General features: G+C 41.3%; 1 protein-coding gene and 1 long non-coding RNA gene across 2 annotated transcripts in view; one reads left to right on the top strand and one right to left on the bottom strand.

The window, feature by feature from the left end:
• Positions 1 to 250: 250 nt before the first annotated feature.
• Positions 251 to 2,787, bottom strand: LOC117362267. Its single transcript, XR_004539843.1, has 2 exons — positions 2,613 to 2,787; positions 251 to 1,017 (listed from the first exon to the last, which is right to left on the bottom strand). It is a non-coding gene; the product is annotated as an uncharacterized LOC117362267 (long non-coding RNA).
• A 162-nt stretch (positions 2,788 to 2,949) lies between these two features.
• Positions 2,950 to 16,587, top strand: part of IPO5 (importin 5) — a 387,223-nt gene continuing 373,585 nt past the window's right edge. Inside the window, exons 1-2 of the mRNA XM_033948411.1 lie at positions 2,950 to 3,105; positions 12,186 to 12,266. Of these exons, the coding sequence (XP_033804302.1) occupies positions 3,028 to 3,105; positions 12,186 to 12,266 (159 nt within the window). The 5' untranslated portion in view covers positions 2,950 to 3,027. The remainder of the gene's footprint in view (positions 3,106 to 12,185; positions 12,267 to 16,587) is intronic.

Genomic DNA, 16,587 nt, shown 5'->3' with positions numbered 1-16,587 from the left:
TTGGAGCTGTTACTGCCGTGGCCGGTGCTAAAAACTGCGCTACAGTTTTGCATCAGAGGGGGTTATTTAAGGAACAAAGGAAAAAAAATTGCCCCCTTAAGTACTCAATCAACCAACTGACCAAATTTAATTGATAAAATGATTTAACACTGCCAAGTTTGATTGCAACCAGGACTATTGAATCTAACCCCCACTATATACTGAACAGTCACCACAAAATTTCTATAAGAATGCTATGGCTTGGTGAAAGGAAATTCCAAAAAAGATTTATTATTTATTTTTAAAACTTATAGACCGCCCAAGTCTAAGCATTGTACAAATATCATACATATACAAGTTATAAAACCTCAAACAAGACAACATACAATAAATTATAATCTTTCCTAATTTTCTCTCAAAACAAAACAAAACAAAAAAAAACATTGAACCTAGAACAATCAAAACCCCACTGAACTTTAGAGAAAAGCATCTTCAAATAAGCATGTTTTTAATAATTTCTTAAATGACACGTGATCCTTATACAATCTCATCATGCCTGGCATAGAGTTCCAAAGATTTTTTCCAGCTATGGAAAAAAATAGCTATTCTAGATTTCACATAGCGAATCCCGTCTTCCTTTAAGATAGTTAGTAACATCTCCCCCAGAGATCGCAAATCTCTTGCTGGTTGATAAACTCCCCACAAGTTTTGAAAACAAGTGGGAGCAGAAAAATACAACATCTGGTGAACAACTTAACAATACTTTGTAGCATATCCGCTGCTCTACAGGTAACCAATGTAGAGACAAGAAAAAAAAGTTGTTGAAAGCCATTTCTAAAGCCCTGTAACTCCACAATGAGAGCCATTAACTCCAAATGGAAGAGATTTGGGACATTGGTGAATCTTCCAGGCCAGTTTGCTGATATTGCTCCTAAGTGCACACAGTGACACTTCATCCAGGAAGTCAAAAAACATCTCACAACATCCAAAGAACTGCAGACCTCTCTTTTGCTTCAGAGAAGATCAGTATTCATTACTCTACGATAAGAAAGAGACAGGGCAAAAATGTGATTCATGGGTGAGTAGTAAGGCAGAAAAAAATTGCTATCCAAGAGTAACATCAGTGTTCATTTCACATTTGCAAAACACACCTGGTGATCCCCAAGTCTTTTGGGATAATGTTCTATGGACAGAAGAGTCAAAAGTGAAACTCTTCAGACAACAGAAGTCCAATTATGTCTGGCATAAAGCAAATACAACATTTCACAGTAAGAAAATCATCCAAACAGTTAAACAGGGTGGTAGTATGTTGGTGTGAAGATGCTTTGCTGCATCAGGACCTGGAAAGTTTGCATTACTGATAGAACTATCAATTCTGCACTGCATCAGAAAATTCTTAAGAACGTCATCTCTGGGAGCTGAAGAATAACTGGGTTATGTAGTAAGACAAGGATCCAACACACAAAAGCAGGTCTACATCTAAATGGCTGAAGAGGAACAAAATTAAAGTTTAAGTTTGGCCTAGTCAAAGTCCTAACTTGAAACCAAGAGATATTGTGGCAGGACCTGTAATTCATGAACAAAAACTTACAAATGTCTGAATTAAGAGTTCGCAATGAGTGGGTGAAGATTTCTCAAAAGCACTGTGAAAGATTAATATATTATAGGAAGTGTTTGATAGCCATCATTGCTATTAAAGGTAGTGCAATCAGTTATTAAGTTTAGGGGCAATTACTTTTTCACATAGGTAATACGAGTGTTGGAATGTCTTTTTAAATAAATGATGTACTGTACTAATTTTAAAACTGCATTATGTGTTTACTCAAGTTGCTTTTGTCTAATATTGCATTTTGGTTAATAATCAGAAACCAAGTGTCATGCAAACTATTTTTTCACATCACTGTATGTGGTTGGGGGATTGAGAAAGGAGGAGAAATTGGGGTGAGTGTGTATGTATGTGTTGGGGAAGAGAGAAAGAACTGCAGTTGGATCAAGACAGTTAAAGAGGGGTTGTCAGTAAGACTGTTAGGTATGCAGGGGCCCCCATCTTCCCTTAGCTTTATGCAGGGGCCCCAAAACCCCAGTCCTCTCTTAGCTTAAAGGTAAGCTATGGTAGAGGGTCCATGGCAATTGCCTTGATTGTTACCCCTTAAAGCTGGAGAAAGTCTGTAGAATCCCCTCAAGATTAAATGCTGGAATGGAGAGCAAACTGACTATTTTCTGTTCTGCTCCAGACTCACTTCCTTCCAGTAGTTTGCCTGAGAAAGAGAGACTACAGTATAACACTCTTACTGCTGTATTTTGGCCTCTGAAAAGGGGTAGGTAGACTTGTGTTTCAGGCCGTTGCCCCATAAATAAAGACCTATATAATACCTTCATTAAAAATCTACCCTTTCTTTCTCCTAAAAAAATATTCAAAACGCCTCCACTCGTAAAAACTATCTCCTCAACATATTCTTAACTCAAAATACTAAGCTCAACAGTAATTACAACTTCCTGGACACAAAAGATTTTACTCTTTATGGCGGCAGATGATGAAGCTGGCACTTAAGTCCGCGGCCTGGAGAGTACTTTATTTTAGCATCCAGCCCACAGCATTTGGCGGGATAATTAACTAATTACTTAATACAAACCCATTAGCCATGGTCGCAATTCGAAAGCAAACAGGAAAAAAAGCCGGACAAGTATACTCTTTCTCCCGCGTTTTCTAACATTATTTCACCAAGACGTCATTCTCTTCCCCGCCACTTCACAAACCCAAGGTCCTACCCACTTAGCCCTTTCTCTCCGGTCCCCTTTCGCTCGCAGAGAACCAATTACCGCGAGACAGTCGACTCGTCTAGTCAATCGGCAAATCCGTACTGTTTTCCTCAGAAGTAGACCAATGGCTGCAGTCTGTTTCCCCTGGGCTTGTCCAATCGAAATGTACGGTTTCCCCAAACCTGGCCAATGGTCGGCAGCGGGCGGGCCAGTGTACTGTGAGAGGTCAGCACGGCCGCTGGTTTCTCTTCCTTTCCCCTTCCTCCAGCCTCTTGGAGTCTCGCAGTAATGGCGGAGGAGCAGCAGTTCTACCTCTTGCTGGGCAACCTATTGAGCCCTGACAACGTTATCAGGAAACAAGCCGAGGTGGGGGTGGCGCAAGCTTTGGGGAAGGCTGTGATGACATGGCTTGAGGCGCTGGGGAGGTAGTTTCCGCTGTTAGCCTCGGGAACCTTGGAGCCGGCCCAGCCCACGTGTGAAAAGCCGCTGCTCCCGCAGTATCCTGGTCTCTCAGTTCACCAAGTGGAAAGCTAGTTGTTTCGCTCTTAGCTTTCGGATGCTATCTTCTTTCTGTCTGTGACCCCTCAATAGCTCGTTCTCATCCCTCTGGCAGGAAACACGGGGCGATTTTAAGCGTGTCAGCAGGTTCAGGAGTTGTGTATGATTTGTTTAAATCTCTAAAGTGGCCCTGTCGCGGCAATCAGTTTGTAAAAACGAGACACATCTACTGCTGCTCTGAGTGTTCCTATCCGCTTCTGTTTAGCATTCATTGGCTGACCTCACTTGGATTCTGACTTGGCTCCTAACACTTGTTGAAATTTAATTTCTCCCGCTGTAGAATATTTTTGCTGTTAATGCGTCTTACTTTGCATGCAGTCTTTACTTTTATTTATAATTGCACCTCTATTTTGCTGGTAAAAATAGAGTGGGCTTTATTTTAATGAAGTGAATGGAATGTTGGTAAACAGCGTACGGTTGTGTTAATCTGCCTGAATGAATGCACAAATGTACTGTAAAAGGTTAACAAAAGTAAAGCTATTTTGTGTACATCTTTAGAGCTTCCGAATTGGAGATTTTAGGTCAGTCCTGGAAGACTGACAGCTCTATCCTGTTGCATTATAAGACCTGTAGCACTAATTCAGTGGGTAGAATTATGGACTAAAAAGTACTGCATTGCTTTTGGATATAAACTTAAAAGAACATGTGGCCAAAATTCTCCTTTCTGGAACTAAGTTGACAGCTTTGTGTTTTTTTTAATGTAACTTTTTTTTCTGGATAGTAAAACTATGGGGCTCTAAATATTACTGTACCAAAGTTTCAATCTTGCTCTCACACATCCACTGACTGTTCTGTTAGCAACCACTAATAGATTCATCTTCATTTACTATCCATTCCGTTACAATTGATGCTATGTTGTTGTTTTTTTTAACCTGTGGACAGAGACCAGTAAGATTATTCTAAATATTAAGAACCTAAAAACATAAACGTTTCTGCATTTTATTTCTGAGTCTTTATTTTGGGTTGGCAATCTTCATATTTCAGTTTGATCATTCACAAATACACCAATTATTCTGTAAAACTCTTTAAGAGTAAACCTGATTTGGTTGTCTTTTTTATGCTGGGTTTTATTTGGTATTCTAAGTCTGGAACATAGTGCTTTCATACATTTTTATGCTAAATAAGTTATTTGTCTTATTTTTGTACGTTGCAACTAAAACCCCCGTCATTTCCTCTTTTTACTAGAAACTGAGATAGGCTTCACAATAGAATTGTAAGTACCACTAGCAGAGAATCTCTGTAAACTCGAATACCAATTAGAGAATAACACTAGGACAAATTCTATCAAGCTCTATCCTCATCTGCCCAAGCCTCAAGTGCTTGAAGCTTGTGCGGAGATGGAATTAGGAAAAATTTGTCCCCATGTCATTCTCTAGATTTAGGATTAGTCCCCACTGGATGGCTGTTATTATGCTAATATAAATTTTTTATTACTTCTCTGGTCAGAACATTCTTTATGAATCAGAAGGAAGCATTTATGTTCAGTAACCCCAAGCAGATGTCGGTGATTATTCTGATTGCTTGGTTGTTTGAAAGGACTGTACCAGATTCAAGCATTAATTTATTTGGGTGTCAAAGTAAGCTTTGCTTTGTGGGCTTTGGTGTTGTAGGCATGTTATTTAATACTCATTACAAATTAGAGCCCGATGACTTGTTTCAGTTCCAAAAGCTAAGATGTATGCTCATTTAGTTTGTCACCTAAGCATCTCTAAATGAGGTAAAATAAATAATTACAGTGCATTCAGGTTAGGGAGTACTAAAAGAGTACAGTAATTTCTGCTTGCTTAACTGCTTCTTAAGCTGCAGTCAGAAAACTGGGGGTAGTGAAATGCTAATAATTTTGTTGGGGAAAATATTTAGTAACAAGTTTTAGGCAACTTGTCAGGAAGTTCAGAAGAATCTTGGAAGGAGTTTTATCTTCAAATCTTTCCAGCCCAGAAGAATTTGGGAAGAATCATACAGTCAAGATTAAGAGTACCGTTAGTTTTTCCATTAATTGTTATAATTCCATTGCCCTTTCTCCAAAGATTGTGACAAGATTTCCTCTTAAATTTGGTTTATCATACCTGTGACCAGCTCATTATCTAGTATTGTCCCTTCCCTTCACCCCTGATTCATATAATTAAAAAGGTCCACAAACCTTATAACTGATGTCATTCTTTCCTTCTTTTTTGTGGGAACATAAGAATAGCCTTACTGGGTCAGACCAGTGGTGCATCAAGCCCAGTATCCCATCTTCGCAGAGGTCAATCCAAGTCCCTCACAAAAACCCAAATAGTAGCAGCATTCTATGCTACCGTCCCATGTCTGTCTCAACAGCTGACTATGGACTTTTCCTCCAGGAATTTGTCCAACCCTTTTTTAAAACCAGCTATATTAATTGCTCTTACCACATCCTCTGGCAGCATGTTCCAGAGCTTAACTATTCTCTCAAGTTATTTTTACCCTTTCTTTAACCCTACCTTACATGTAGTGTTCACATAGCCATGCCTCTCATGCATAAACTCCTTGGTAAGTCTGTACACTTCTCCCTCCCTATTCGCGGGGGGTTAGGGGCAGAGCCGGCTCGCGAATAGGGAAAATTTGCGAATAACTTTTGGGCACTGACCCACTCCCGGACCATACCTGGTGGTCTAGTGAGGTGATGTGGGGCAAGTGTGATCTTCCTACACTCCTGCCCCATGCTGCGGGTTCCCATGCTGCGGGTACAACAGGAACTCTCTGTTGTAGTCTCGTGAGACCACAGGAACTCACAGCATGGCTCTGCATGGGGCAGGAGTGTAGGAAGATCGCTCCTGCCCCGCGTCACTGCTTGACCACCAGGTAAGATCCATGCTCTGATGATTGGGTGTGTGTTACATAAGAACATAAGAATTTGCTGCTACTGGGTCAGACCAGCAATCCATTGTGGCCAGCAATCTGCTCACGCAGCAGCCCTTAGGTCAAAGACCAGTGCCCTAACTGAGTCTGGCCTTACCTGCGAACGTTCTGGTTCAGCAGGAAGTGGTCTAACTTTGTCTTGAATTCCTGGAGGGTGGTTTTCCTTATAACAGTTTTCCACCACTCTGGGTGAAGAAGAACTTCCTTACGTTTGTACAGAATCTATCCCCTTTTAACTTTAGAGAGTGCCCTCTTGTTCTCCATACCTTGGATAGGGTGAACAACCTGTCTTTATCTACTAAGTCTATTCCCTTCATTATCTTGAACATTTCGATCATGTCCCCTCTGTCTCCTCTTTTCAAGGGAGAAGAGGCCCAGTTTCTTTAATCTCTTACCGTACGACAACTCCTTCAGCTCCTTAACTCTCCTATATCCAGGCTAAATCTCATTGTCCACTGAGACAGTGCCTAGTCCTCACTCCTTCCTGTCCGTCTGTCCTCCCCTCCCCCCCATGACTCCTGCGCACCAACTTCTCCTAATACTGACTTTCCTCAATCTCTCTTCACCCCAAACCACTTAATTCTCCACCACCATGTCACTCCCTTTTTGATTTCATCACCTTGCCTTCCCTTTTGTCTTCCACCCTCTTTTTCAATTGTAGAGCCTTAACACTTTCTCCCCCTCATTCAGCCATCTCCACTCTACCTGTATACACTTTAACTCTACCGTAGCGTAACCCCCCAATGCCTCTCACACACTCGTCCATATTCTCTTACTCCTCTTGATGTCTGCCGGGGACATCCATCCCTTGGTCTTTCCAATCAGCCCTTGCCCTACTCATGCGGGTCATACCATATTGTAACCAATCTTATTTCTGTTCATCTCCTCCCCCCTTCTTCTCGGCCTTTCTCATGTGCAAGGTGGAATGCCTGCTCTGTCTCCATCAAACTTAACTTCATCTATGACCTCTCTATCTCTCAAACTCTCCACCTACTAGCACTGAGACCTGCTCTGCCCTGATGACTCTGCTTCAGCTGCTGTCTTATGTCATGGAGGCTACCTTTTCTCACATACCTCACCCAGTTGATTGTGGGGGAGGTGTTGGGCTGTTACTCTCGCCATCTTGTAGATATCAACATCTCCTTCCACCTCAATCTCACTTCTCTCTCTTCTTTGAATTCCACTCCTCTACCCTTCTGAGTAGTAGTCATTTACCAACCCTCTGATAAGTCCCTCTCTTCTTCTTTCCTCACTGACTTATTGCTGGCTCTCCTTCTTTCTCGAACCCTCTGATTCCTACAGGTAGTCGTCGACTTACGACCGCAATTGGTTCCGATTGCTAGGTTGTAAGTGGATCAGGATGTAAGTCGGCCTATGTTAAATAAAGGCAAGAATATTAGACTGAGTAATGATATTTTAATCATCTTGTTAACAACATTTTCTTTCTTTCTAAGTCAAACAACAATACAATTGTGGAAAAACAGACAAAAATAAGAAATACAGTAAAGTACATTTAAGTCATGGCACCATGGTGCTTGGCTGCGGATTATCGATATCTCCTTCATCAGGCGAGGCTGAGGACCCGGTGATGGGTGGAGTTGCTCTTTTCATAAACGTAGTGAGCTCTGTCTGAATTGTTTACTTTTTTCTCTTTCATAAATTTTGCAATAAGGACGAAATGTGTCGCGTGCCATCCATTCAGTCCTCGCAAATCGTTCAATGTTTAGGTCCATGTCTTCAAAATGGGTGAGGAGTTTATTCAGTAGAGATAAACCTTCTGATAATTCCTTTGTGGTGAACATTCGTTGTGGCGCCTCATCCTCCTGGTCTTTCTCTAATTCTCTTATTTTTTCTTCCGCCACTCTTTTTCTAATTCTATCAGCTCTTCATTCGTAAGTTTCCCTGATTCCCGGTCTAGCAACTCCTCAACATCTTCCATTTCACATTCCAATGAAAGGTCTTTTGAAAATTTCACTATTTCTTCATGAATCTCATCAAGTTCTTGTTCACTGTTAAATCCGGCAAAGGTATTCACATAGCGCTTAACACACTTCTTCCACACACCATTCATACACTTTTCCGTCACTGAGTCCCAAGCAGTAGCAAAATTTTTTATACATTTAAGAATGTTATACTGTTTCTAATAGTCACGTAGTGATAGTTCAAGGTCGGCATCTATAGCAGCTATGACTTGGGCGAACGTGGTTCTGAGATAGTTTGTCTTCAAAGTAGCAATCGCCCCTTGGTCCGTCGGTTGAATAAGTGGTGTAGTGTTCTGGGGCAAAAATAACACTTTCACATTGAGATAGAGATCAGCTAAGTGATGTGGATGTCTAGGCGCATTATCAAGCAACAGTAAAATTTTGAAGGGGATTCCTTTCTCCAAACAGTACTCGCGCACTTGAGGAATAAAACAATTACTGTACCAATCCTCAAATAAAGCCCAATTCATCCAGGCATTACGGCTTGATCTATAATAAACTGGCAAAGTGTGCTTGTTCACATTCTTAAATGCACGTGGATTTTCAGAATGGTAAATTAATAAGGGCTTCAGCTTGAACCCATTGATATTCCCTCCAAGCAGTAGAGTGAGTCTATCCTTGTGTGCTTTAAATCCTGGCATGCTTTTGGCTTCTTTGTGGATGTAAGTGCGTCCATGCATCCGCTTCCAATATAACCCTGTTTCATCCACATTAAAAATTTGCTCTGCCAGGTAACCCTCCACCTTGATTATTTCTTCTAAACTATCAACAAACGTTTTAGCTCCTTCCTCATCCGCTGCTTCTTCAGTCACCCGAACATTATGCAACTGGAATCTATTTTTAAACCTCTTAAACCAACCAGTACTTGCCACAGATTCTTGACTGTAGTCTTCTCCAGCACGTTCCTTTAAAGTTCCAAACAGACTTCTAGCCTTCGACTGTACTGTAAAGAGGCTTAAGGATGTCCGCTTTTGAATCTGATCTTCCATCCAAATATTTAACAATTTCTCCATTTCATGGATGGGCCCAGTACGTTGCTTTGTAATCACTGTTAACCGCAAAGGTGCAGAACCTTTCACAGCTTCACAAATTCTATTTTTGTCCTTTATAGTAGTCGACATAGTAGAGTGTGATAACTTTATATCACATGCGATCGCATTCACTTTCTTTCCTCCTTCACACTCTTATATTATCATCATTTTGGTGTCCAGATCTATGGCCTTTCTTTCCTTTTTGGAAGGCTGAGGAGTGGGCAGAGACAATTTCCTCTTCGTTGTCATTTTTACTGCATGAAAATGCCAAAACAACTCACGTGGGGCAACACCCCTTCGTATCTTATCACGCTGTGTTGCGAGACTTCGGAGAGTGGAAGTTCCGTCATAAGGTCGAACAGTCGTAACTTGGATAGGTCATAAGTAAATGACTACCTGTACTTCTTTTTTTCGCTCTTAACATCCTCATACACTCCAGCTGTGCTCCACCACCATTACGCACCAGAATGGCCACTGCCTTGACCATGTCTTCTCCTCCAGCTGCTCTCCACCTTGATTTTTCCTCTCTGACCATCATCTGTAAACCTTCACAACTTATCACCCTTCTCTTCAGACCTGACCAATCACTACCTAAACGTTTTTTGGCTTAAATCCTGCATATATGCTGACTTCATACACTTCAAATTCTGCTGACATCCTTTCAGTCTGACCTCTCGCTTGCCAAACAAGAATACCACACCCATTTAACTAACTCTTGACTCTAACCCTCGCTGTCTCTTTGGCATACTCAGCACTCTTCTCTGTGCTCCAATCTCCTGAACGATGGCAGAGTTCTTCTGCAGCAAGATTCACCTTGAGTTCTCAACCAGGTCACCTCCTCCCACCCCTCCTTCCAGCAGTCTACTCTGCCAACCTCACTTCACCCCTGCCGTCTTTGCCTCCTTTTCTGAAATCACTGAAGAGGAAATTGCACATCTTCCCTTCTCCTCCAAACCCACTACACTGCTCCTCTGATCCGATTCCCACCCACCTACTCAGTACTATCTCTCCCACTATTGTCCCTCCTGTCATATCCTCAACCTGTCACTCTCCAATGCAACTGTTCATGTCTTCAAACATGCCGTATTCATACCTCTCCTCAAAAAACCCTCGCTAGACCCCACATCCCCCTCCAACTATTGCCCCATCTCCCTTCTCCCCTTCCTATCCAAGCTACTTGAACATGCTATTCACCGCCATTGCCTGGACTTCTTTCATCTCACTACAGTTAAGCTTTTGCCCACTCCATTCTACAGAACCAGGCTTTGCTAAAGTCTCTAATGACCTGTTCTGGCCAGATCTAATGGCCTCTACTCTATCCTCATCCTTCTCGATTTATCTGCTGCGTTTGATAGTGTTGATCAACACCTTCTCCTCGATATACTGTCCTCACTGGGATTCTCTCCTAGTTTTCTTCCTACCTCTCCTAGCGCACTTTCAGTGTATGCAATGGTGGATCCTCCTCCTCCACTGCTATCTCACTGTTAATTGGTGTTCTTCAAGGCTCTTTTCTTGGGCTCTCTCCTTTTCTTGATATATACCAATGGTCTCAAACATGTGGCCCGGGGGCCACATGCGGCCCGCCAGGTCCTATTTTGAGGCCCTTGGTATGTGTGATCATAATCACAAAAGTAAAATATAACAGTTTCTTGATCATATGTCTCTTTAACTATAAATTACAATATTATTATTAAGACTTAGCCAAAAGGAAAGATTTATAAACTATAAAGAGTTTTACCTCATGCAGAATTGTCATTTCTTTAATAAGACAGTAACTATTTTTTCTGAGGTCCTCCAAGTACCTACAAATCCAAAATGTGGCCCTGCAAAGGGTTTGAGTTTGAGACCACTGATATATACCCACTCCCTCGGTGCACTAATCTCCTCCCATGGCTTTCAATATCACTTCTATGCTTCCTCTCTCTTTGCCTTCCCACCCCACCCCCGAAGCCAACCCTGCCACCTGACACATTCCATTCCTCCCACCGCCACCACAGCAGCAACATGGATGGGCCAGGTGTGTGCAGCAACTGCACGCGGCCAGCCCACAAGCCTTTCCCCTGATGTCAATTCTGACGTCAGCGAGAAGGTTTCGGGCCAGCCAGTCACTTCTGGCTGGCATGGAACCTTCTCTCTGACATCAGAATTGACAAGGGGGGAGAGAAGGCTTGTGGGCTGGCCAAGTGCAGTCGCTGCACGCGCCTGGCCCGTCCCTGATGAAACTGCTGGTGGGGGTGGGAATGGAGCGTGTTGAGAGCAGGGAGGAATCAGCAGCGGTAGCTTCAGTGCGGGGGGCAGGCAGGAAGAGATTCAAGGCGGTGGCCAGCCCACGTACCCCTGGGATACGCGTACCGCAGGTTGAGAAACACTGGTATAGAAGGCTGCTACTACTAGTATTTAGGATTCTGACAGGTACTTGCAATCTGGATTGGCTACTGTTTGAAACAGGATACTGGGCTAGATGGGCCATTGACTGACCCAGTATGACTATTCTAAGACCCAGTATGGCTATGCTAAGACATAACATGCATTTAGTACGTGTTCAGTAGGGGTATATTACTAATTTTTGACATGACATATCTGATATCACATTCAGCACTTGTTTTCCCTATCCAAGTTGCTTTCTACCTGCTACCTAATTTCTTTTGGAGAGCAGCTCCCCTTGTCTTTCTAATGAGGTGTTGATGCTTGCAAAGAATATGAAAATAAATTCAGTAAATATGAAAATAAATTCAGTAAATGTAGTTTTCAAGCTTGAAAGTTAAAAAAAATTTTATTTCTTATATACACCACTTTCAACAGTTCTTTTACTTTTATAATAGAGACTGCCATTGGTTGCATTTGGATCATCTGGTTCTTATCTTCCCTTTTCTCCTCCACCTCATTGTAAATCCAGCTTGTCATTCTTTTTACAGCTAAAAAATGTATTTCTTAAGGTTTATAGCTGCTATATTACACTGATGACCAATATCAGTTTTCCTTTCCTCTCTTATAGGAAACCTATGAGAACATACCAGGTCCATCTAAGATTACATTCCTTCTGCAGTCCATCAGGAATGCTGCTGCTGCTGAGGAGGTATATTACAAAAATTCTTTCTATAAAGCATTATGAATCTCCTGGGTCTGAGCAGGTGGCTTGGTGGATTAGGTGCTTTTATAGGGGGGTTCTTAACCTGGATCAGTGGATCCCTAAGAGGTCCATAGATGGGTTTCAGGGGGAATGTGTGTGTGTGTGGTGGTTTGCTTAATGGCAGTACCGGGGTGTGTGTGTGTTGAGTGAGGGTTTGCTTAACGGCAGTACTGGGAGAGAGTGGGCATCCCTTCCACTGTGGGGGGGGGGGGGGGGTGTTGATTGACGGTGGCAAAATTTTCTTGCAGGTCTAAGCTGTCAAGCCTTACTTTCCTGTCAATGCCTAAGCCAATTAGTGCTCAGGCACTGAACAAAAAGTAAGGCTAGTACAGTTCAGACCAGCTGGAACGTTTTGCTTGCAAATGTAGGACAGTGAGGTTAGGAAATCACTTGGCAATAATATAGAATCACCCAGAGTGCTCATTTAAATATTAATGACCTTGTTGTAATACATTTGCATGGCAGAGTCAGAGACTGCTAGGAAGCCTGGAAAAGACCACGGTAAGCCGTTTTGTTAATCTGCCACTAAAATACATGAACGGTAAACTGGCTGGAACTGGTTTAGCGACCATGTTAAAGTTTTGAAAATAGTAAAAAAGAATTATGCCGTTGCTGCCTTTCCAGTATTTTGATTTTCAAATTGGCAATTTTCTACTCTAAGGTGTTTTTGGGAGGGCTGGTTTTATTTTTCTCACCATCAGCTTCTTCAGTGTTGGTGGTTTTCTTTTGGCTGATCACTTGGATGTCTCTGTCTGTGGTGAGCATGATTTTGCTGTCTGTTTTGTATTTGCTTATTTCTAATGTTTAAAATAAAAAAGTTGTTTGGTTGCAATAAATATATAGACAGGCTACATACCTGCCTCCTAATTATTCCATATAGTCCTCAGTTCTTAATTCTATCTCAGGGGAGATCAGAGAAAGAAATTTCACACACATGTGGTTAAAATAGTCAAAGCTTTGAGAAGAATTTGACTATTTACTAAAGTTAGTAAGCCCACAGTCAAAAGTCTCATCGTATTACCAATTACTGGTTATTTTTATTGGAAATTGACATCATTAATTAATTTATTATTAAACATACGTAGGTGGTACATCTTCCAATCACAATTCGAGAAGAGAGTTTGTAAATGGGATGAAATTAAGTTTGGAGGGTAGAATGTCGACTATTTATGCTAAGATCGGAGCATCAATGATATCTGTGGCTGGCGTACAACTATGGAATGCCTTGCCTGGTATCCTGCGGTTTTGTGTGGGGAGGATAAATTTTAAGAAAATGCTGAAAATTCAATTATTTGCCAATGCTGTCTTATGCTAAGATATATTTCAGTTGATAATTTTAGAATTTTTCTGACATCGATGTATGATTTAAAGCTTGTTTGTACTTCTGAATTGATTGAATTTGTGCTCTATCTCTATTATAACAGGGACGATTAACAATGTTGTCTTGACATGTCTTTGTTATATGTGATCGGAGGGAAGCAAGATTTTATGTATGTGATATGGAAACTGCATAGTTGTATGTGGTATAGAAATTTTTTAAATAAATAAATTTACAAATATTCTATTGGTTTTTATTAAAATCACATGGTTTGCTCTTAATTTTACTTCGTTAGTAATTTCCTTAGCAACAGTGACTTAACTCATCACATGCTATTCGTTCCACCTCTTGTCAGCAATAGAAGGAAGTGGACAACATGCTGAGGTCATGCTGACTGTGCAGACATGTTCTATTCTATTGCAAATATCTCGTTCATATAAACAGATTTGGTTTTCTCCTAAACTGTAAACAACTACTGGAAAAAAAATATGTTTTTATAAACAACTATGTTAGTGTGACTTTTAGCTCATTTTCAGGGACCCACTGCCATGGCTCCAACATCTTGTTCCAGACATTAAACCAGGGGTCCCCAAAGTTCCTCCTTGAGGGCAGAATCCAGCCGGGTTTTCAGGATTTCCTCAATGAATATGCATTGAAAGCAGTGCATGCACATCTCATGCATATTCATTGAGGAAATCCTGAAAACCCGACTGGATTCGGCCCTCAAGGAGGGACTTTGGGGACCCCTGCATTAAACCAAAATATCTTCTATGAAGTAAAAATATGTACTCTGCAAATTCTGCTGTTTATACTTTGCTGTGTGTGAAGGATTTCTATTATTCAGCTACATTAGTGTCTTTTAAAGTCTTAACTAAAAGTGTATCTAATGCATATTAGTTATGGGCCCTCCCCCCTTATATTCTGCTTAATACAATTATCCTCATCAAAGTAACTTATTGAGCGCATTTTCTGTCTGAGTCTGTCCATTCCAGTTGGCAGTTCAATGAGGTGTCTCACCTGTACAGGTACTGCACTTTTGCACTGCTTGGTTTTGTTAGCTAGTAGTGCTCATCTACATTTGCTAATTCTCTCCTTAATGTGATAGCAGATGCAACTCTTCCTTCTGGAGTTTTTGGCCTAGTTTTATGCTGTTTTGGTTTAGTTCTAACATCATTCTTAAGGCTTCAACTGAACTTCTAGGCAGAAGTTTAGATGTTTTTTTTAGTTTGTGTCACTGCCTTTGGCTAGTGCTATGGGACTATAGTGTCCTGTGTAGGCTTAAAGTTCACATCACAGAAATCCTGTGCAGGTATCATCTGCATGGGCTGCCTGTGGTGTCTGTCTCCTATGGCAATTAAGTCTTGCTATAATCCAGCTTTCTTTTACCTGCATAGGCTCGGTCATCTTTCAGGTTACATGCTGGTGCCGTCTTTTATGCTGTGCAGGGATAGAAAGTCTGAGGAGTAGCCTAATAGTGCAGTGAGCTGTAAATCAATGATTCAAATCCCACTTAAGCTCTAATTCCTTATTCCTTATCCTCCGGAGTCAATATGATAGGTATTTTATCTCAATCCACAAACTAAAAATGATCTGCTCTATTTCAACTCTTCTAGACCCTCCTTCTCTAAACATCCTTATTCTCTCTTATTTCCCAACTTGACTACTGCAATTCCTTATATGAAGGTTCGACACAAAAAGAAATCCGCAGACTACAAATTCTTCACAACACTGCCATAAAACTTATCCATAAAGTAAAAAAAATATGATCACGTAACTCCCCTGCTCTGAAATGCACATTAGCTAGCTATTTTCCATCAGATCACCTACAAATTGCTCCTACTCACCTTTAAAACAAGACTCTCAAACTCCCCTGCATTCATTGATAAACTTATTCCTTAATCCTCTTCAAGAATGCTAAGATCCAACTCTAATCTTCTGGTAATCCCTCCTATTTGTGAAATCTTCTATGATACAACCCATAAATCAATTTTCTCTGTTATGGCCCTGACATTATGAAATGCAGTGCCCCATGAACTCAGAATCACCTTTACCAGTATTTTAAATCTAAGTTAAAAACATTCTTATTTCAAGACATTTTCATTGTGGGATAACCTTCTCACACCATAAGAACCCCCCCCCCCAAAAAAACCTTCCCTTCCCCATACCCTTTTATTTCTATTTTAACTTTACATCCCTCTTTTCACTTCCCTCCTGGACTCATGTCAGACAAGTCTGTCTTTCAACCCCCCTCAGTGTTTTAGATTACATTTTTAATCTTTTACTGTATTAACTATTTTGTAAACTGTCTGGATACTTCGGATAGACGGTATAACAAGAAATTAATAAACTTGGAACCAGGTCATGCACACACTTTTTTTTTTCTGCTCCTCCCATTTAGCTGAGGAACACAGAGCCCCGTACAGTTTTATTTCTGCAAGCGAACTGCCCAGAGATATTCCCAACACTACAGACAATGCTATAGCAACCCCAAATGCCAGCAGGCTTCAGATTCTCGCACTAGCCCTGCCTCCAAGAAGTCTCAATGATGCCAGAACTTCAATCGCACCTCCTCGTATTGGAAATTGGTTGTCGGTGTTCCTTCAGGAATGGGAACGGATCTCCTCAGATCAATGGGTGCTGGACATCATATGGGAGGTACACAAAATAGACTTTTTTGTTTCTTGTTCCAGTTTGCAGCCCTCCCATTTGGGTTGGCAAAGCCCCCCCCCCCCATCTTCATCAAGGTGATGGTAGTAGTAGTGGCACATCTCTGCAGGATGGAGGTCCAAGTTCGTCTATCTGGATGACTAGTTAATCAAAGCTCTGTCCCGGCTTGAGTGCATGCAAGCAGTGGAGATGGTAGTGTCTCTTCTGTAGTGCCTGGGCTGGATCATCAGTTTCAAATAGAGTCAGCTTCAACCATCTCATATGTTAGAATATTTGGGAGTT

Source organism: Geotrypetes seraphini, chromosome 6 (assembly GCF_902459505.1).
Source record: "Geotrypetes seraphini chromosome 6, aGeoSer1.1, whole genome shotgun sequence".
NCBI classification, from domain to species: domain Eukaryota; kingdom Metazoa; phylum Chordata; class Amphibia; order Gymnophiona; family Dermophiidae; genus Geotrypetes; species Geotrypetes seraphini.
This window is presented reverse-complemented; position numbering and strand designations above follow the sequence as displayed.